The sequence below is a fragment of the Nomia melanderi genome, chromosome 1 (assembly GCF_051020985.1).
Source record: "Nomia melanderi isolate GNS246 chromosome 1, iyNomMela1, whole genome shotgun sequence".
NCBI lineage: Eukaryota > Metazoa > Arthropoda > Insecta > Hymenoptera > Halictidae > Nomia > Nomia melanderi.
Window position 1 is genome coordinate 32579014 of NC_134999.1, and position 23327 is coordinate 32602340.

The following is a 23327-nucleotide window of genomic DNA, read 5'->3' on the forward strand; positions in this document are numbered from 1 at the left end:
AACCATCGCCCCCCTTTTCGTCCCTTCCCTGCCCCCACGTCGAAGATAAATGAGACAGTGGATCAACGTCGACGAACTCCGACTTCTGTGTACGAACGATTTATCAAAATTAATGACCGTAGGGCCTACCGAGCTGACCGGACACGCAGGTAATTGGAGTGCATCTGTGACTTGCAATTGATAGGATATATACTTAAGGAACGCGGATTAACGCGATAATTTCGGATCGATGCCCGGTGACTCGCGATCGAGCTGATTGCGACCGGGACGTACGTGTCGTGGATGGGGTATCTCGTGGTTTCTCATTTACGAACGGGAAACTGATGGTAATTAATCTTTCCCTTATATATAGACGCGTACTCCTTTTTCCCTTTCTTTCGTTGTTTTTTGATATGGGTAATAAATATGTGAGGAGTGAGGTTTGAGGCTTGTAAGGTCTTCATAAAGGAAAGTTTCCTGGGTATTTCGGTGGAGAGATGTGTAACGCTGATCGATTAATAAGTTACTACTATTTTTTATAGTGTAATTTTTGTGCGTGTACATTGGTGCTCGAGTTTGTATTTTTATTAATCACGTTTTAAATTCTTGTGAAAATGTACGGTCGCTCAGAATTTTTAGTCTTAGACCTTTTACGTTGCTTTCACTTTGCAGATGTTTGGAGAGAAAGATTTTAGATATTATAGTTTCAAGTAATATGAACGTTTTAGTAATAAAAGCTCACCAGTTTGTTCTTGTAATCATAAGAAACGTATATGTGACACTCGTGATTCGTTAATACTATTTTCATACTTTTCTCGAAGAATGTCTTTAGAAAATGCAGAGTTGTAATTATCTAAATTGATACCTGAAATTTTCAGCTCTTTTCATTCAATCCTTTAACGATCTTAGAACGAAGTCAAGTCGGAACAACGTAGTTACATTTTGCTGCATAAGTCAGCAATGGTACACCGGCGACCCAGCCCGGTATTCCATAAGAACTCACGCCAATTTCTCACAAAACAAATACGAATCTCAATATAAAATGAAAAAAAACCCATAGATTATTCACCACTCATCGAAGCGCAACAAGAACCGAGGCAAAGATCACCACTCAAGCAGTCAGCGGAAACCGCAAACAAGAGAAGAATCATCCCCGGGCCACGTCGGATCCAAATTAACCCCAAATATTCCGTTTCCAGCGTTGGCGGCGCGCACTCGATCTCCGGCGAAGAACCACTAATTAAATCAGCCGATAGGCAATTACTCACTCGAAGCGGGCAAGAAAAATCCGAGGAAACGCGGCGAGCGGAAGGGGGACTCCGGAAAGTCCTCGGACCCCCGTTGCCCCCTCCTTCTTACCGATTCGTGTCCGCGGAAGGTAACGGAGTCCTCGTCACGGATCTTCCGATCAGCCCTTAAAATCACATCAGTTAGGGATTCTGTAGAAGAGAGGGCGGGTGGCGAGGGGCACAGAGTCCGGTGTCCTTGCGAAGGAAGACCGGCGGAAGCCGCGAAATCGGTCCTTCGCGCCAATCGCTCCTCCCGGGCATCCCCGGCCGAAGTACTCTTCAGCCCCGTCGGGCTGATTTGCATCACGGTTACGAGCTCGTTCGAGCTCGTGGTGGTTATATTACAGGGAGCGAGGCCGTGGGAAGAAGAGAGACGGACGGAAAGGGTGGAGGAGAGAGCGAGCGAGAGAGGAAGGCGACCAGTATGGAAAAAGGGGGACAGACGGAAAGCGGGTCCCTCTCGCGCGCGTTCCACCCCCAAAGCACCTAGCAGGAGGCAGCTCGGACACTCATAACAATCATAACAACGGGATCTCGCGAGTAACTCGCGGACCACCTCCGCGCATGGGTACCGCCCACCGGACCGCCCACAATACCCCCACCAAGCGTGGCCAGCATTGGCTGGCGGCTAGGCGGGAGAGAGAAGCCACGGCGGGTTGCCTTCCCTTGGCTGTACACCGGGGCCACTACGCAGCCAGACTGCGGACCGTCAGGATTCAGGTCCAAGTTTTCGCGCCGAGCTACGACCGCGCAACGTGCACACCACGCTGCCAGCGACACGAGGGTGCAACCCGGGGTACACGCCACCCGTCCGAGGATCGGTGCTAGCTAGTGGGGTTGAGGATCGATCGGGATCGTCTTACGGTGAACGCAAGAGACCGAGATCGGAGGATCACCGTGGAATTTACGTAAGGCCAGCATTCGGCCGCCAGTTCCCAGCGCGAGTGGACAACCCGAGCGACCCGTCCGTCGTCCGTCCGTCCGGCTACGTGGGAAGGATCCGCCGTAGTCAGGGAGCAGAAGACGGCTGGAAGTAAACCAAGGAAGTTTGTGATACTTCGGGGGCTGCCGGTGATCGGCGAGTGTGTGATTCGAGAGTGATCAGGGAATCAGAGCGTAGAGGTGCGTGCGCCGCGCTGCCGGTTCGCTCGGCACGTGGGACGAGAGGAGCGGCACACGAGCACGCTTGACACTTGCCGCGGACTATCGGTCGAACTTGTCAGCGTACAGTGAGACAGTGAAGCGGGTAGTTCGCGAGTACTGTGGCTGCCCGATCATTGTGTCCATTGACTACTTGTGGCCAGCGAGTAGTGACTGATCCGATGGTGTCTGGTCGAGTTGCTGGATGTTTCCCGGTGGTTGTTCGCTCCCGTGAAAACAAGGGGATCGACGTCGGGTTTGTTCGTCGTGGAAGGTGACTGTCGAAAAGCCAACATCGCCGCGAGGGCCACGTGCGGGAGGCGTTAAACGGAGGCGGCAGGTGCGCGGGACAGGTGGTGCGGAGTTAATTGCACGGCAATAAACGTAGACGTTAGCCGCGGTAGATTGATCGTGTCGGGTTCACTGGCGAGCGGCGACCGTTCGGCGAAGGAACGGGCGAACGGTGTTTCCAAGGTGCGCGAGGCGATGACACAAGGACACTAATAAACTCCTAATTATCGGTGCTGGTAATTACGACACGCGCGTGACTGTAGTGTGTTGCCAGCCGCGGGATTGCGCACGATAAAACCGGCGGCCCTGTGCGCGTACCGCGGACAAATAGAATAATTAAAATCGCATTAAAGGAGCCCGGTTTCCCGCTCCAGCCACTCGCCGTTCGAAGGTGAACGGAGAACGGACGTCGTCGCGCGGGCATCGTTCCGACGTGCGCGCGCGCGTGCGAGCGGACCACTCGAGATCTCTCGAGTCGATCGGCCGAAATCGGATCGTCGTTCGCGCACCGCAGGGCCTCCCTTCCGGGTGATCGAGGTATCGAGCCGTTTTATCGGGCACCGAGCAATCAACTGTTTGCTTGTTAATCGCTCCTAATTACTCGCAATTAGCCGGCGTAATTAAGTAGGCTGATGTCACCGGCGGTCGATGTATTTGTGAAACGTTTGTTCGTCGACGTCGGCCCGCCATCGGGACTGTCCGCCGCTGTTCGCCGTTGGTATATTATCGGTGACAAGTGAGAAAGACTGTCAGGACACCGCTTAGGTGGTCGGACGGACTGAGATAATAACGAGATCGGAAGAGGACTTGTTTCTTTTTGGTGCGAGGTTTGACAGAGACGGATCCGCTGGCACCGCGAACGAGGCTCGGTTCGATCGAGCAGGTGGCAACGTGCTACGTGTACAATCGCGGGCGGTACGAACTACGTCAGGACGACGTCCCACGCACATCAGTTACCGGTCTCCTTAGGTGAGTACACGGTTTTGTTCCATCGCTCGTGCGAATTTTCTGACCCCGCTCGTTTGCGCGGTTACGAGCCACTCAACGAGGTTAGAGCCGTTTACGCACTGGTTCGTTGGCAAATGACGCTGAATGTTTGAAAATGGCGTCGGGAAATGCTTCGAGATGGTTTGTTAAATTTGGAACGGCTGTGAGATTCATTTGGGGAAGTGGGGTGTTCGTTGAGTGTGGGAGGAAAGTGTTGTTAGGAGATGTAAAAATTATGTACTATGAACATGTTGAATTTGCAGTGTGATAGGAAGGGTTTTGAGTAAAGTTTGTTAGGGTATATGTATTTTGTAGTTTGAAAATTAATGTAACAACTATGATAGGAATATGGGTTTATAAAGAGGGACGTTAATTGTAAAATAGAAAAGAGGATGCTGTCGGAGACGTCATGAATTGACAATGATAAGGAATTTTGTAATTACTTCAAGTATCTATTATTTGGATGAGTTTTCGGCAAAACCTCGGTATTATTTGAAATAATTTTCACTTTATAATTATATCGGCATCTTCCTTTTAAAATGATAGAGAATACTGCTCATTTGAATTTCTAAAGGCTTCTGAAATCTTATCTTTCTCGAACTAGATTAAAAAAAAAACCTATTGAAAATCATTGGCAAGTAACTCAAGAAAGATGCAAATGAAGTACATAAAGTACCTCTCCAAATTTATTTCCAAGGAGTGTGTATCAAAATTCACGAGTAAAATTCTCGGCGGGTGTACCTTACAACAATGTCAGTAAATAAAAAAAACTTCATAATCGTAAGTAGTACTATCTTATCTCGTTCCGTGTACTTTTTTACATTTTTTGAGGTCTCTTTAATCAACCAAATATCCTTGCACTTTTTCCAGTACAACACAACATGTGATTAACACAAATGATGTATGTAACTATGCTAGAATCCATTAACTTTCTTCAAATTATATAATTAGCTTCGCTCGTACCCATGAAACGACCGTACGCACAACGCTACAAAATATTTCTCCTATTCTCCAAAAAAGAAAAAAAAACACCACGGACAACCGGGCGAACGAGAAAAATCATCATCATAGAGAAACTGCGAAAAAAAACTCTCGATTTTCCTCCATTCAAATCCTCAATATATTTTCGCAGTAGCACTCAATCAATCATCATCAATCGGTGCGCCTCTCACCATCCTTCCAATTTAAAACCACCCTAAAAATTTTGACAAACTCGCATCACAAAAATCCACGTGTAAAAATCGAAAACGCCGCTCGGAGGGCCTCTAAAAAACGTCCGGGAAACAGGGCCGAAGATGCACAAAAAAAAAATTCTATCATTAGCCGTTGACGAGGTTAGCAGCGATTCTAAGCTCGAAGGGCATTTTCTCACATTCCCGCGTGCCGCGAGAAAAAAGTTTCCATCAAAATTCGTGATGCCGGCGCAGCGTGTATTTATATCTGGCCGGCAATTGCGAGGCTCGCGAGCGATAATCGTTGCCCCGATACCATTAAGTTAATCTCAGTAATTAAGAAAGTTACTCGGGGGCCAGGCCGCGCGGGAATGTCGGTAGCGAGGGATTGAAGCCGGCGTTGGGCTCCGCGCCTCTTTGCCGCGCCGAGTGATAATTCCCCGCGGCTACTTAGCTGCGTTCCAATAATCAGGGTGATAATTATGCGGGGATCGCGTACGTGTACGCCGTCGAGCGTGACCTGAAAATGCTAATTGCCGGATCGACGCGGCCGCGGATGGGTTCTTAACCTTCGCCGTTACAAGATCGATCATCGTCTAGTTGAATCAATTTGTATGCGAATCATCCCCTACATACGTGTTTCACTAGCGAAATCGTCGACCTAACGGCGTCCGTTAATAATTTATCTGGGACAGTGAATCAACCTCCTCGGATTATTCCGATCGTAAAGTAGGAAATTGTGAAATTCGATTTGTGAGTTGCTCGCGCTGGAAAGTTGGAAAGTTAGGAAAGCATTCTGTAATTGGAATTACTTGCCTGATGACTTGTAGAATAAAGTGTTGTTAACGTGATTTTTTAGCTGTGTTTCGGGTCGTTGGGGATAAAATTAGTTCTGGAATTGGGTAGAATATTTTGAGGCTGAGGTGGGTTCGTGTCGTTTGAGGTTTTAGGTCTATTAAGTTTCTAAAGGAATCAGTTCTAAGCTGAAGTAGAATATTTCATGATCAGACAGCGTTACTTTGTAGTTTATTTTAATCTTAGGATGCGGGGATCGTGAGGTTAATGATCGTCTCGTGTGACACACGCCGCAGGAATTTGGCAAGTAATGTAGTCTAGATTGTAGTTGTCCTGCCGCCTGAAAACGTGGAATATCTTTATTCGTATGTACATAGATAATTGCCGATGTTAGAAGGTTAATGCATGCGGTTATTTTTAATCAGCGGCGTATAGACTTCGTCTATTTATAACGATGCTCCATCATTCAGAGAATTTTCGGGTCTCTTCTTCGAACTATTCTCATCTTCCCCGTCATAAAATCTTTTGTTGTAAGTCACCGCTGAAAATTATACTGTGCAGAATACTCGTCTGCATAGAAACCTAACTAATTTACTAAAATCCATAAAACAACAATTTCTAAACGAACAAAAATTCGATAAAACTATTACGCTACATATGCGTTCTCTTATTCTCCATCTTCTAAAGTAACTAAATATTAATTCACCATTCCACTAAATCATCAAGACGACTATCGAACTCTAAAAACAGCCACAAGTCAAAAGGTCGAAATCCCAGGCTCTTCAAAACGTAACCACATTTCAATCACCTTCAATCGTCCTCCAAAAACTCCCAAAACAAACCTCCACCTTCCGCCAAAGAATCAACACCCGAAAGAACTCCAGAAAGTCAAAATCATCCGCGAGTACGGAGCCCGTACACAGCGCCGGTTTCCCGCGCGGGAACCGTCATCCGCGGGAGTCCGGCGAGAGAATGACCTCGTGGCGGGGGCGGGTAGAATCATCATCGAAATCCGTTCCCGTCGCGGTTGATCGTCGCGGCGCGTGTCGAGCCACGCATGCACGGGTCATGAATGCAATTAAGCAGCGCGCATACGCGCGGCCCCAGGTATTCGCGCGATGAAATGACACCGTCAGTGAACCTGGGCCGGGGCCAGTGTGCCGCCACCGCCGCCGCCGCGCCGTTCCGCGTGCCATGTGATCGCCGAGGTAAACAGGAGCACGTGTTGGCAGCGTGACTACGTGCGGAGGGGTTGCAAAGGGGGCGCGGGAAATGCCACGAGGAGGACGCGAAAGGGTGGGTTCTCCGGTGGACGGGAAACGGTGTCGAGGGTAGAAAATCAGTGCGAGCAACCGGGGGTGACGGTGGTTGGAGAAAGAGAGAAAGAGAAAGAGGGAGGGAGAGGGAGAGAGAGAGAGAGCGAGGGAGTTCTTTGCTCGCCGCCTCGGGACCACGCGGAGCCACGGTTGAAAGAGAGAGGCGGCTCGGGGGATGGCGGTCAGAAAGAGGGAGAAACAGCCCCTGGTTTGCTCGAGGTCGGAAGCGGACGGGAGAAAGAGAGGAAAGTGCCGGTTGATGGAGAGTCGAAGCCGGAAAATCCCAAAGGAACCACTCGACTCGCGATATCGCTGGGACAGCTCGGAAGAAGGCCGGATGCCAACCTTTCTTACCCTCCGTCGCGTACCCTTCTCGCTCCATTCTCGTTTCGTACATTGATATTTCAAGAGAGGTTGAATTAGGGGTGTGAAATTGAAATGGTTTTTTCGAGCGGTGTTTACTTTCTTCGTGGGTTATCGGATGCTTTTTCGACGCGTTTTTCGGAGCAATCGAGGGTGGAAAGTTACTTTTATTTGGTTTCTTGGAGACTGATGGGAGGATTGGAGTTTACGGAATTTTTGGAAAAGAATATGGAAGCTCTTTGGTGTACTTTGTTCATCGAAGTCGTCGCGTTTCGGTTGATTAAAATGTGAAGCATCAATTAAATGTTAAACTTTGATGAAATAAACTCGGAGTATGGAGTTAAAAAGATTCCTAAGATCGAATATGTCACGTTACGAGATTCTCGGACACTAATAATAAATATCCAAACCCGGAAATATAAAACGAAAGATACAATGAAACATGCTATTTTCACTGCAACTTTACTAAAATACCTAACGGAATAAGAGCGAACTTCAACTTAATTCCAGTTATCAAAAATATCCCCAAGAAACTTCGCAGTCTATTATCACCATCGCATCGAAAATAAATCCCTGCTGATTAGAGGAGGCCGAAGGGAGGCGAAGATTAAAAGCGCGTCCGCGATCGGCGGAGTCGGAAACGCGGATATTGTCCAGGTCAAGGAAAGTAATCGATGCTTTCCCCTTCTTAAATCCGTCCACATTTCTCCTCGTTCCTCGGCGTTTATCCTCCGTCCCTCTTCACCGTTTCCCTCGGCTCGTCAACCCCCGTTTGCAGCCCCATTCAGCTCCCTTTTACCCGATTCAACCCCTGCCGACGATCCGGCGCGCGATAACATTTCGCTCGACAACTTACCCACTTCCAGCTCGCTTTGTAGCCTTGCTTCTCTATTTTCCATCCGGCGCCCTCCATCGATTATCGACTCACGGAATCACCGCCGCTAAGCAAGTTACGCCACCGTCTTCGAGCATCAAATGTGAATCGAGTGTTTCCCACCGCTCGCCGCGGCGTATCGCTTGTTAATCGCCCACGCGCACCTCGGTCTACCCAACCGCTGGCCAATTCTTCGATGTAACGCGAATTCGCTGCAATATGTTGCTTCGCGTCGCGGCGCGCCATTGATACACGCGTCTCGGACCTTGATGTAAAATTTCATTCCCTTGCAATTTACGGTGACCGTGGGCGTACACGAGTTTACACGTACTTCGATCGCGTAGATACTGAATTTGATTGGAATATTGTAGTCGGTTACCGTGTTTTTAAGCAGAATCTCCGTTTTACTGTGAAATGCTTGAGAAATGATAGTTTGATGATATACGGTAACTCTAAATTCTAGTATTTAGAAAACTCAAGCTTCCGCGAGAACAATCTTCAACGTAGTATCTTGCTTAGTCCTTTGCGATTCACTTCCAGGCAACACTACTCAGACAATTTAATTTTCTCAGTTTTATAGAGAGATTGATATGCCTCTGCGCCGTACGACTAGACATCAAATATCTCGCATGAAATGCAAATCTCAATAATCCCTGACGAGCGCAGCTCGTCATTGTCGGTTCGCTGAAGAAAGTGGACTCGTCGGTTCGAGGGGTTAAAATAATAAAACGGTAGAGTAACGGTAGAGTAACGGTAAAGAGAAAAACTCAAAGAACACGCGATCCCCGCATAAATCACCGAAGCATTCGATTCAGAAGAGAAGTCTCTATAAAAACAGCATTGAAAAGGAAGCGGCGATTTAATATGAAAGAATTAGCTTCTCGTATCGCTGCGGAGGCAAACCGAACCGGTAACCCTTTGCTGCTCAAAGTCCTCCTTCCCTTTGAGCTAAATCCCCGCGTCCGTGCCTCCCAATTGAACGACGTGACGCCCCGTAGAGCGAGGCGATGCGTGCGGTGTCATTAATTCTAATAATTCATAAAGAAGCACGCACGTGCGTAACCGGGCCGGAGAAGGCTACACGGATCGGCGGGGGAGACAGAGTGATGCCACGGCACGAGTGTTTTTGTACGCTCGATGCTCCTAATAGACCTAATTTGCGTGTAAAAGCACTCCCGAGATTTCCGTGCCGCGGCGACCCCATTCAGGGCTCCTTCTCGCGTAGCCACCGGCCGGAAAAGGGTCCCGGAAGACTTTCGGTTCTTCGAGCGAAGGAGTACAGCGCGGAACATAATTATCCGAGCGATCTTAAACGGCCGGCAAATCGAATGTTACACCCGGAAGATCAAAACGTTTCGCGCATTAAGCCGCCGGATTAGATCGCGATATAATGGTACTAGGATAAAAAAATTACCCCGCAATTTTCGTTCGAATGGAGGCTTGTTCCTGAAGCGTGAAAGCTTTTTAGCGAGACGAAATTGGAATCCGTCGGAGTACGGTTTATGAAACGCACCAAAAAGAATTACGTGCGCGAAAGATGATAATAAATAATGAATTTACGAGCGCGATAATGCGGGGGTTCGATCAAAAATTTTGTAAAGGAAAATACGAATTAATGAAATTTCTCTTTCATTCCGAATGGTCCCGCAATCCGCCGATCGAAGATTAAACGCTGTGCAAAAGTTTATATTATTATAATATTCGCGTTTAAATAACCTTCCACCGTTGTCTCTTTGTCGAGGACGCGATGTGATTCTGACGGAAATATTTTTTTTCCAGAATTCCTCGAATTTTAAGCGGTCCATCTGACGAAAATTCACTTAATGGTTCTATGAAAGATAAACCATTGTAACTCGATTGTCTAATAAAGATTTTCAAAAATTTTAAGTGGAAACACAATGTTCGGAAACATTCTATATTCCGACGAATAACGTCACTTTCATAAAAACGAATGAACGAGAGCGATTCGGTTTTCCCGCATGACTCCGAGCCGTTTGAAAATATCACAGATGATAGTCATCCCGGTAATAGTATACACGAGGACTGCAGCGGTCGAATTGCAGGAAAAAATCAGCGATCCATAAAGTGTTGAATGAGTTCGTTCTCGAGCAAGTGTATTGAGTTTCACTCGAAAGAAAATAAAGGAACGATTATGTTTTCCGGTTCGATCGGCCGATAAGTGCAAGTGCTCGAGCGATTCGACGGTTAATCCTGTTCGACGGGGGAGAGAGAGGGTATTACGGAGAGAGAGAAAGGGAAAAGGGGGGTCCAATGAACCGTGGCAGCACGTTTTTGGGCCAGATGTTAATTCCAAACGACTCAGCGTGAGCCGCGAAGGCGGTTTAGTACGTAAATACATCTTCAGCAGGGGGTACCATTATAATGGGCATGTGCGGTTAAAGTTCTATTTGTGGTAATTCGGAGTTTAATGCACTCACGCTCTGATTTAGCCGGCGGGCTGACACTTTTTTTGTACGGGCGCAACCCCAACGACGCTGGCGCCGTAAAACATGAAATATTCTTCCTGCGCCTCTGAGGACGGCCACCGCCCGCATCATATTTTCTATCTTTCACGGCAAATTTCCGTGCGCCCGCCTGTTTCAATCCCTCCGTTCCTCGGCTTAATTATTTTCCTCGAGTGATCCTCTGTCGCTGAGATCCGCTCGATCAGTTTTTCACTTCCAGTTTAGTTTCTCGGAATCTCAGTCCATTCGATCCCCCCTTGAATCCCTCTGTAACTCAATCTAATAACAAATCCTAACATCTGGTTACACTTCATTGTAGCATTCTATAAAAGAGTGTCCCCATACTTATATTTCAACAAAGTTTACGAATATTTCGTTTCATTAAATTCATCTTCCATTTTGCTTCACAACTTTTCATTACTTCTCCATATATTCCTTTCTCATATTAACACATGTGTAATGATATATTTGAATTATGGTACAAACATCATATTGAACAGAATGAAAAAAAGGAAACATCTAACCCACTACGCGCCTACCTAACAATCCGCATACCGCGAGAAAATGATAAGTTCCATGCTGCATTTGCAAGAAGCACGGGAACGCGAATGGTCAAGAATCATTCGGATCGGTGATCCCGGAAGCCACGCTGGTAACGGCGATTCCCGATGCCTTCGAAGCCGATTTATGGAGGAGTCGTGCGATCGAAGGTCCGTTGCGTTACGCACACCCGTCCGCGGCTAGTTGTATCCTCGACGAGGCGTCCGCAGAGTCGCATTAACGGGCCGGTGTTCGGTTTAATCCTCGCGTTTCGTGACTCGGGACAAAGCCCCTCGGATTTCTGACGGAATGGTATCGCACGAAACGACCATTACCTCGGCTGGCACTTAGCCGCCGCGCTTACCTACGTACGTGCGTTAAAGATTAATTCGAATCACTCGATACCCGCCGCCACCACCGTCGTCGTCGTCGTCGTCGTCGTCGTCGTCGTCGTCGTCGTGCTCCCGTGAGAGGAACCCGCGGCGACAAGGGGTGCCGACGTTTAACCGAGTCGTTGTCGTCTGCGACCACTTTTCAATATTCAACGGAGAAGCGGCGACCCTAGGCTAGATCGTCTCTTGTTTAATTGTGCAAGTTTCCTAGTGGTTCGTGGTTCGCTCTCTTTTCTGAAGTTCGTTCTTCGGAACTCATGTTTGGTATTTTTAGAATCGGTTCTAAGTGGATAAAGGTTTATGTAGGTAATTAAGTAGGGTAGTCAAATCGGATAATTTTATATTTGACGCGAGAGAGCTAAAAATATTTGAACGAAGTGATGAGAAACGGGAAAGAATGTTTTAATCCTCCTTTAGCAAATGAGGAGCCTAAAATAAGGAATATAATTTGGGATAGAAGCGTGGCCTGGATCTTTCTGTCGATTCATCGTGCGATTCGATTTGCCTGGGTCTACTCTACGATAGGAAATTGTAGTTTCATTTGGCATCCATTGTTAGTGAATGTATCGTTGTAAGTGTTTTATTCGTCGCGTAGAAAATGAAGACCGCACAAGCGTGCGATAGCGTTACATCTGTTCTACTCCGTGTTCATCGCAGATCCCGCGAGAATCTCTGAATTTCATGGATCTAGGGCGCATGCAAATGTAGAACGCAATGAAACAAAAATCTCCGACGGACACCGACGATCCCGCTCCCGTTTCATTTTCATCGCGGGCGAATCCTTTAATTGGCGGAATAAATTTTTCCGCGATTCCGCCGGTCCTCGGTGGAATCTGCGAGAATGGATAACCGCTGCATAAAGATCCGCAGTTCTAATGACCACGCGGGAGCCAAAAAACAATGAGCCAGCGGGCGGCTATCGGCGACGTCTTTTGTCACCCTCTCGCGACCGTGGCCTCGAGCTTCTTTCCCGTTCCGTTCCTCTTTAGCATTATGAGCGCAACTAGGCGCCACAAAGCCGCGATTATACGTTGCCATTAGACCGCTCGATTGATTACGGGATCGCGAAGCGAAAAAAAAAACGGGAAGAAAAGAGAAAAAGGAACGACTTGGACAAGGACAATGTCGCGATGGGCGGTTGCCAACTGGTCCCGCTGGGATCATTTTATTGGCCGTGTTTCAAGTAGGAGGGTTGCCCGGCTACCCTTCTCCTTCTTCCACTTTCGCTCGTCCTCTCTCTCTCTCTCTCTCTCTCTCTCTCTCTCTCTCTCTCTCTTCTCTCGGAGCTTTTCTTTTCCTTTTAACCCCGTATCGCGGCGGCCTTGAGCCTTCGTCTAACAATTCGAGATCGTTTTTTCACTGTCCGCCGGTTTCTGCGTTCGATTCCCGGGGATCGTTCAAGTCACTATGTATTTAGATTGTCAGAGGGAAATTACTGTAAGACGCAACGTGTTCACCGAGCGTTATCGTTAATCTACAATTAGGGAATGAACGATATCATTAAGAATGATTATACTTGTCGTAGATTTTGTAGGACGGGCCAGATTTAATTATTGTTTACCGAGGCTGACGGTAAAAACTTGCTGAAGAATTAATTGGACAATTTCGAAATTGGAACGAGGCAATCGTATACTTGGAACTCGCGGTTAATTATAGGACGTCGTTTCCAGACCAGTGTTAATTTAAAGGTTACTTTTATTGATCTATGATAAGTTGGAATAATAGAGTTGTACATCTGTATCCGTTCTGCGCGATACTGTCATTGCGGATGTTTGCATAATTTCTCGTTTACCTGAATTAACCTTTGAACCGTGTACGCATAATTATATAAACTCTGTGTTACTCGTTTCACTCGTTATATTGCGTTAGATTTGGCAATAGATGTTACGAATGTATAAAAAGAATCTGTCGCACAACATTAGTCATTCTTGAGAGGGACCGTAACTCTTGGCTGCAACCATAACCTCGAATTACCAGAAACTGTTACCAATTCGACGCCCGCATTCATAAAACAGTAGCCTCCTTGCGAACTCCTCGAACGCGTCCACCCTTGCATCCCGACCATTAAAGTTCGTTAAGCAGAGGGTGAAATTCGATTGAAAAGTAACAGAAATTGCTGCCGATAAACTTGAAATTGCTATCCCGCGTAACATCTGTCCTTCCGCAAATAAGTACTGTAATCTTCCTACAAAAACTGCGTGCTTAGCAACACGTGAGCTTGAACATTAAACAAGACACTTCACCAAATTGCAAGAACTGCAGCAAATTGAACAATGTAGATAAATATAGTCCAGCCTTTTTCAGCCCTGCATGAAAAAGCTGCTTCCATAAATTACGAGGTAGCAGTCTGGTAAAAAACTCACTGATCCTGAAAATTTCTGCCTACGATCGCCTGCTGTTTCCCTCAAACAGGAAGTGAACACGTGCTCCATACTATATTCACAATATAGCAATCATTGAATTTTGTAGACCACAGTTATTAATCCCTTGCCATACCATTCAACCGGGTAAAATCCGGCCCATTATTATGGCGACCGATATCTCACTCGTACTGTCACCTCGAGTCAGCCTCCCGATATTTATGTTTGGTCCAAAACTTTTATCGCGAGTCAAAATCGTTAAAGTGGCAAGGGGTTAACAAAGTGCTCAAAGTCCAATAAACTGCTCTGGTTAGAAAGAACACTCTTCTTGACATTCTGAATTCATCAACAGGTTTAGATTTTAGAAACAGCTTATTAATCCATAGACATAAACACAATCTAATTCTAAAAGAGAATGCTCCACATATCACTGTATCAAACATCACTTTCTTAAGACCAGAATACTTCTCTTAATCACTGATTCCTTATGGAACACATACTTTCGTCGCCAACTCCTTTCATACACAATCCTACGCAATCGAATTACAATCAAATTTCAATCAGCAATCCTCCTACGACATTGCCAAACTCAAACCCACCGTCAGCACCGTAACCCTTAAAAAACCTCTAAACAATCACCGAACCATGCGTCACTGTCCCAAGGCAATAACAACCTTCCCCACATCCAGACCCCAAATCTCCCAGTAAACTTCTTATCAGAAATAGATTACCCACGACACGTACCGCAAGGATCATATACCCCGCGAAGCAGCAGCGTGCGTTCCGTTCGCGCGGCATGCGCGGCCATATGGCGATTATCCGCGGGCTAGGTTATTTATAGTGTGGGTCGTCGTCGGCTCGCGCTCCTCCAGAAACGGATCGCGTTTTCGCGTCGAATTGGACCGAGCCTAAAATTCTAAAGCCGCTGCTCCTCTCTCCCTCCCTCTCTCTCTCTCTCTCTCTCCCTCTCTCATTCCCCCTCTAGTCTAGTCCAGCCACGGAATCGTTCCCATAAATCTTATCCGGGACTTTAGGCCAGTATACACACGCACCTCGTCGCTCGAGCCCCGGGGGCAGCAGCCTAGCAGCGAGCGGAAGGGAGACACGTTGGCGTTGGCCAACAAGTGTCGGACAGAGAGGCAGAACCTAAGACTATGTGGAAACTAGCTGCCGGCGCACGGTTGTTTCTAAACCCACCTTATCTACTAGCCCCTATAATAAGCTGCGATCTGAGACCCCGTGTATCCCACCCACCCACACACGCGTGTACGTACACACACGACTCACGAAGACGCATACGAGCGGAGCACAGGGTCGAGAGACGTGGCCCCCACGGTTCGTCGCAACAACAACAGAGCACACAACCGTCCGGGGCTCTCCTGTCCGAAGGAGCTACCCGCAATTCCCGGACGCTTACGCGGCACGGTGTTGCAGGCCACGGAACGCTTGCAATTACAAGCTGGTCAACATATAATTATCCCCAATGACCATAAATTACCGGATTTTTATGCGCAACATTCTTAATTACCCTTTGAATTAACATCAATCAACCCCCTTAATTGTACGCTGCTGGCTGCCGGCGTCGCTGACGTTGCCTTCGCCTCCTCTCGTCCATCCCTCGGGCCCCCCTGCCTCCCCCCCCATCCTTTTCAGCGTCCGTGATGATGCCCCGGTACCGTTGATAATGCGAAAACACGGCGCGCTGCCCCCGGGCGCTGGGACGCGGGAATATCGAGAACACGAGGGAAAAAGATGATCGGCGGGATAGGACGAAATGGCAAGAGACACGTCGGGAGTCCGTGGAACAAGTCCCTCTTGTCTTTCAACTGTGTTTTCTCTCTCTCTCTCTCTCTCTCTCCCTCTCTCTCTATCTTCCTCGATCCCCTGTTTTTGCTTGTCGTTCTTCTTCGTTTATCCGTGTATCTCGTTCTCTCTATCCGCCGCGTTCGGCTTCCTTTCAGTGGTTAAACGTCTGATCGGGGAGAGATAGGGAAGCTCGTGTCCGCCCGGTGACGGCTCGTCGCATAATGCACGCGTTTTAATTGCCTCCCTAGACACTCGAGCGATCCTCGTATCAATGGTCCCCGGTGTTTTAATTGCGTATTCGATTACGCGGGGACTTTCACCGGGTGATCCCGCCGGCAATTATCGTTCGAGGAGACATGCCGGGATGCACCCGGTGAAAGCGGATACTCGCCGCTTCCCTGTGGGAAGAACCGACCGGCCGACGGCTTTTCTGGGGGAAAACAGAGCGGACCGGGTCATTTGTGACGCCGGACACTTCCTTTGCGTGTTTCCGGCCTGGGACGCGGGGATTTAAGATTGATTTCTTCGTGAACTGGTTCTTGGCTCTCGGTCGATCGGTCTTTGAGATTTTGGGAATTGCTCTTGGGAGTTTGGGTGAGTTGGTTTTTTTTTTGTAGATTTTTCGAATTGAGAGATAATGGAGATTGGGGTATATTACGATTTGTTTTGTTTTCGGTATGTTATTAAAAATGTGCGAGGATGGCTAGTGGATGACATTTTGAACAAAAATTGTAATTGTGGTTTTAAGCGATTAATGTGAATATTATTCATGTTGACGGTCACTTTTACTAAATGATGATATGGTTCTATAATTTATAAATGTTGGAGGTCGTGTAATATTTTGTGCATACGAGACTTTAACGAATTGACGGGAAAAAAGGTGAGAGTATAAAAAGAAGATCAACGAATGAGAAATATAGATTGATGTTGTTTAACTCTAAATATGCAATTTAGAGTTGGTTGGTCATGCGTGCATTCCAGTAAGGCTGATTGCATGTCTGAGTATTATTCACTGTTTCTACTTGTAATAAACATTGGCTGTGGTACAGTGTTATCTGTTCCATTAATCGTATTGTCTTCTAACTATCAATTTATATCTAATTAATGTGCAAAAATAAATAATAACACACCACTATCGTTGTCAGGGCAGGTTTAATAGCGGCAATCTATCATCCGACTGGTATATACTCTTATACTATGTATAAATTTACAACAACCTATGGAGGTTCGACTTAAATAACAATGATTTTTATTCAACCACGCCCCTTATATTGCCTTTTCGCTTGTATTATTTTTGTCAGCCCGTGTAACCTATAAATTTATACCATAATTCATCCAATATATAATAGTGTTGTTTCAATCAAATTTCTGACACAAAAAACAAATTCTTATTTACTTTTTGCCGTGGTAAATGATTGCATAAAAATTTACATGTATGCAGATAACCATCCCTATTATTAAAATACTTCTACAAGTATTTATAACTCAATTTCATTCTTTTTCATATTTTCCATTATTTTCCACGTGGTTATGAATATAACAAACTTTTATTGTATTAATTGAAAATTTCATTTGCTTACAGTTTCAAAAACTAAACATCAAATTTTAAACTACAATTTCGATAGAAATATTCCAAAGCTTTTGTCAAACGAACAATTCTACAGTAGAACGCCAACTTTTATACATTTATCGCCCACAGAAATGTTAAAAAAAACAATAAAGCTCTAAATTCAATGGAATTCACTACAATATACATTTAGGTTCTTCACATTTTACAATAACTATCATTCGCATTATTACTTCTAAACATACGCACACGTAAAAATAAAAATTTTCAATTTAAATATTACTCACTCCTAAATCTCCCATTTACTTTTGCACGTCCACAATTTCGCAAAAATAAATATCACTTAACAAAATGATTTAACATTCACGCAAGTAGAAATGTCCAGTACCGCACGTAAGTTACCAAACCACGCTCGAGTTTCTAAGAAAACAGGATCGGCTTCGATCATTAAACGATGCTTCAGTTTTGCATTTTTTACGTTCGCGGTCATTAATTCCCGTCTGAATCATATTAATCGCTCTAGGGCCACGTCCGTGAAATTACTAGACGCTTTAACCACCGGCTGTCCGAGCCGAATTCGTCCGCAACGATTATTATATCGCGACCTGAGCAATAATGCCGGTTATTCCGAAAGCTAGCCAATTAGTATCGTCGATTTGGATGGTTTAATGAGAGTGCGGTTTCATTAGCGTATCTCGTCGGGGCCCCACTCCCGTTCGCGACGCCCGTAACGAAAGAACAGCCCCTCGGACTGGCACGAAGAAATCGGCCCGTGATTATAACAGCGATCGTTCAAGTGTCATTGAGCATTAATATTTGAAAATTGCTGGGTTCCGCGAACGGCCTTCGAGAGGCGTCGCGTTTCCGCGCGGCTACAGGCGAGGATCAATCATCGCTTGGATCCCTAAATAACCTTCCGCCTTGGCGATTACGAACGTCATTGCGTCCACGCATTATGCCGCATTCGATTCGTACAAAACACTGACGAACACGGTGACATCCTTATAATACTTAACTCCACGAATTGAATATAAAAATATAGTTTCAGTCAAATATTCGAAGAGGATTCTCGTCTTTGATACTATACAAGTAACGTAATAGGAAACTAACAACTTTCTCGATAAAAAGACAATTTCGTGATTCAGATTTCATTCTTGAAAGTTTTCTAGTTTTCTTTAATAGAAGCAGTTCTAGAATGTTGAATTTATAAATTATATACACACCCTTGAACATTTCGTCCTCTTACCTTATACCTTAAACATTCAATATTAAAAAACTATACACATACATATGACACTTAATTCACAAACTCCTACGAAACTTCTAACCTCGCAACATCATTCCGACATTGCTAATATTAAACTCCTGCAAAAGGAAATCTCCAACCGCCGGACGTCCCGAATCGAGCAAAGCGAGCATTAAACCACGAAAGTTTCCATTAGATCGGCCGGACCCGATATCCGTGGGCATTTTCCGAACAGTTACACCGGCGTCCTAAAAAACCGCGACAAATTACGACGTTACCTCGTGTAACACCGTGTCAAAACCCAATGTTCACAGCCGTGAACGTGTCTCGTCGTCGCGAGGCGACCGGCACGGAGCCTCTACCGGCTTCTTTTTGCGACGGGCCGCGCGACCGGGCGCGTTCTCTCTCTCTCTTTCTCTCTTCCTCTCTCCCTCTGTCTCTCTCGCGCACAGAATTCTCTGTCCCTGTCCCTCTAGCCGCGTCGCCGTTTTAAAAACCCGGCGAGAAACATTTGCGCGGCGACCATTATAAAACCGCTTTTATGAGGAACAAAGTAGCTGGTGGGCAGAGAAGGTGCGCTCCCGCCCTTTGACAATAATTTGTCCAGAATAACCGGCTCGTTTCTCTCTACCCCGGTCTTCCGCTCGATGATCCATCCAGCCGTTCGTCATAGGCGCACGGCTTTTAAAAAAGTAAAGCGCTGGACTCGGGCCAGCGCAAAAATAGAAGCAGATGTTGTTAGTTGCGTTCACCAAGTACACGATCTCGCGGCTTCGCCGATGGATTCCTCCGACCCCACCCCGGCGATCTCTTCTTTCGTGCTTTCGTTAGGTGTCTAGGTGGGGGAGGCCGGGCTAAGGAGACCAGAAAATGATCGGAGGATCCCCTCGAGACAGGCCGGTGACTTCGTTGCCCTTGAATCGGCCCGATTGCTTTTTAGAAAAGACTTGGAAATCTGAACGTTTCGAGTATGAAGGTTACTTATGGGAGTATGGTCATGGTGTTCTGGGTATTCTAGTTGGTGGTATTGTAATTTGCGAGTTGATATTCAGAATTTTCTTATTTTTCGTTGGTTGAAAATGAGTTGTGATTTGGTTGTGAGATGAATTGTATTGTAATAAATCAGAGTTCAATGGCTTCTTGGTATATTATGCACAGGAAAAGTAAGCGGAAATAGTAGATGACATTATCTCTAATTTACTATTGTTTAGTGGAACTCAGTTTTCTTATAAAGTTCTTAACATAAGGTAAATAAATGCATATTGCACTTTTAAACATACAAATTTTCAGCATGAACTTCACAATAGCCAATATAGAATTTCAATTACTAGAAAAGAAATCTAAACGATTACCAAAAAACCTCAAATTTCTCAAGTAATTACAATACTCCTCTTATAATAAAAGCAAACGCAAGAGCTCCGATTCTCCTCGGTGAAAAGATGATCGCAACATAGTGAGCAAAGGCTGAAAATCTCTCGAACCGGTAGCCCGTTTAAAAATAATTAACCAGATAAACGCGATGCGTCCGTGAAGATGAACCACGATACACGATTTTATTCTCGATGGTCCGTGACGCGTTGGCCCCCACTATTTTCCCTCGACGCCGATCCCATCGGCCAAATGTTTTTGCTTTGATGTTGGAAGATGAACGGGCCTCCTTCTAATTTCCACTGTCTGCATTCTTAACAGCTGCACGCACGACGCTTCGATACGGCTGGCGGGAGTCCCGCGGTTTAATTAGTATCGCGTTTATGCGTGTCGCCTGCGCCCTTTCAAGTCCGGCCCCGACGTGGGGACGATTTCGGATCTTATCGATCGCGGCTCCGTTCTTTTCTTCCCCGCGAGACGGTGCGATTAAAGGTAATTTCATACGATTAACGGAAAGAGTTTCGGTATCGTGAATATTCCGATTAAGATCGATGGTTCATTGTACACCGAGGCGAAATTAGGGAAAAAATCGTGACCACGTAATGCGTATTTTCCATGGCCTAACGGATTGATATCGCTCCACCGTGCGATCGCTTCCGCAACCGCATTGATACACTCGCAAAATGCGACTGCACCATCTCGTTAACCACCGCACGGTGGTACATACCATTGTTTTTCCACCCCTATATCATTATTGTCGCAGCGTAACACGGAAACCACCGGTGTGAACGTTCTAACTATAAATGCTACTCTAAAAAAAACGCATTACCATGTTTCTTTTAGTGGAAAATTGTGAAACCCAACGCGGGAAAGCTGGATTTAATTATATTTTTTCATAGCGGGGTTAAAATGTTTGTTGGTTACCGTACTCAGGCTTGAAAGGGTTAAACGGCAGTGAGATCGTGAGGTATATTTTCAGAGTAAAATTAGTCGAATCATTCCACGTGCGAATGGTGTTTGTTGAAGTAATTGAAGTTTTAATAGCGTAGGGAACGTTTCGTTTTTATCATTAGAGCGGTATAAATATCCGAGTACCTATCATGCCTATCGTAATATGTAAATAGTATGAGATATGGAGTTTTTATTGAACCGTCCATAAAGATTAAAGAGCTGATTAAATTATCAGATTAGAAAACGTCAGTCTCAATTTTCGGTCTAATATGACAGTACATTCTTCCTCCATTTTGGCCATAATCAATCCCCAACATCTGTCTGCTGCCCGAGTTACATCAGCTTACGTTACAAAATACTTAAGCAAATTAATTCCTCCGCGAGCGAGCGGGCAGAATTCCCTTTAATAATTCGACTGTCAGGCTAACACGCGCAGGAATTCCACCGAATTAAAATCGGTTTTTAAAAGACCGCGCAAGTATGCAGCCGTCGCGGGAGGAAACCTGACACCCTCGCTTAAAATTTAAGCACTCGTTTAAGGAGTTCACGTACTGATGCGATGAAGCCTTGTCAGTTTTCATTTTGACGCGGTAAGCAGCCAATAGAATCGTTTGTATAGCAAACACACAAATGGCAAATAAATGTGCTAATATCTCAATAACAATACTTAGTACATTATCAATACTATACAACACAATTTCTTCAAACATTATAAACCAATTTCACAAATAAAATCCCTCAGTTCATTCACTGAAAAAAATACTTATTTATCTCCTTTTAACATTAACCTTTAGCACTCCACGTTGTTTTGTAATCTATCAGCAACTGCAACTAATTTTTATAGTATTCCTAGCGAAAATTAGAAATGCCATAACATTTCTTCAATCTTTTATTTTCCTTAGTAGAAAATTTGGATGTGCGGAAAGTCGAGTAACTTTAGGGTGGTTTCTTTAAGGTGCATTAAAATATTTAATATTAGAACTGGTGCAATATCGGAGCCTATAGAGTTCAAAGGGTTAAACCTCTACACCAAACGCGTATAAATCCATTTTCAAACTGGAAAGTCCCATACGATAAACTCTTCCAAATCTATTCGCAAAGTAAATCTTAAGAGGTCAATTCGTCTAATGCAGATTACTTATTCGACACACTCCTAACGATATAATCTTGAACAATAGAGTTTAATTTCCACCGAGAAGTGAAAAAGTTGGAATGCGGAATGTGTTCTCGGACGGTCCACGTGATCGGATGCTCAGACAAATGATATTCTCGCCATTATAGAATTACCAAGCGGCAGCGCCACGCAGCGATCTCAACTATTAGATCGGTCCTCAGAGAGTTTTGGTCGATTCGCAGATTACGAGTCCCCGGGATGCAAGACTGACATGGCGGAGGGTTCAGCCGAGGAGGAACAGAGCAGTACCGCTGCGCCCGCTTCCCCGCCAGCTGATCTTCGCACTCTGAACACCCAATTGTCGCCGCCTTATCACCACCAGCCCCATCTCCAACCTCGTCTTCAGCATCTGCAGCATCCCAACATGTTGGCGACCGCCGCACCGCCCCGGCACAGCCACAGCATGCTGTCTCATCAGGTGAAAACGGAAGTCGAGTTGGACGCTCCCAGCGACGTGCCATTGAATCTCAAGAGCGAGGTAAGTCCATGAATCTCTATTATCTATTGACCCTGATCGATTCCCAGACTCGTTCCAATCGAGCCTGGTACACCGGCATTCATTCACCGAAATATGACAGTCAATAATTTTGAAATCTGATTAACGTCTTTCGGAACCTTCTGCAACACTTTCTAACTTCGCTGTGGATATATAATCTTTTTTGAGGATGGTCAACGATGGTTCTTATGAGAGACATTGAACAAATAGTGATTGTGATCATTGAATATTGATAATTAGAACGTGGAGTTCGAGTATACCGAGAGGATTAGCATAGTGTAGCATAAATTACCAGTTTATTGAATATTTAGTAGGAAAATTTGTTTGAAATTAATTTTCATAAGTTCGACTGGTAAAGTTAGAATTTACAGCCTATTAGTTATCAGTTAGTTTAGTTGTAAGATTTAGCGAACTTTAATACATTAGAAACTGGTTATACGTAATTGGACAAGTTTGAGTGTCTGCACTGTAATTACCGAACATTTTACGTTACATTCTTTCGACCTATGTCAGCCATGAGAAACCTGATTAGTCCGACTCGGTAGATAATAACAGATTGGAGCTGCTGAATTATTCGGGCTCGAGCCGACGGTTATTCGTCGGATTCTTTTTACATTTATCATACGTCAGTGTAACACTTCGGAACGGGACCGAGATCTAAGATAGTAAGCAAATTATCCACGCAGGATCCCCAGCGGGTGCGGGTCGCCCCAGATGATTAATAAGAAAGCCCATCGCTAACAGCGATCGTCATAC

The 23327-nt window shown here is 45.5% G+C and overlaps 1 protein-coding gene across 3 annotated transcripts in view; it reads left to right on the forward strand.

Moving 5' to 3' along the window:
• Positions 1-1959: 1959 nt before the first annotated feature.
• Positions 1960-23327, forward strand: part of pdm3 (POU-domain protein pdm3) — a 201238-nt gene continuing 179870 nt past the window's right edge. For all 3 annotated transcript variants that reach the window (XM_076374313.1, XM_076374318.1, XM_076374317.1), the window contains exons 1-2: positions 1960-3668; positions 22258-22553. In XM_076374313.1, the coding sequence (XP_076230428.1) occupies positions 22287-22553 (267 nt within the window). In that variant the 5' untranslated portion in view covers positions 1960-3668; positions 22258-22286. The remainder of the gene's footprint in view (positions 3669-22257; positions 22554-23327) is intronic.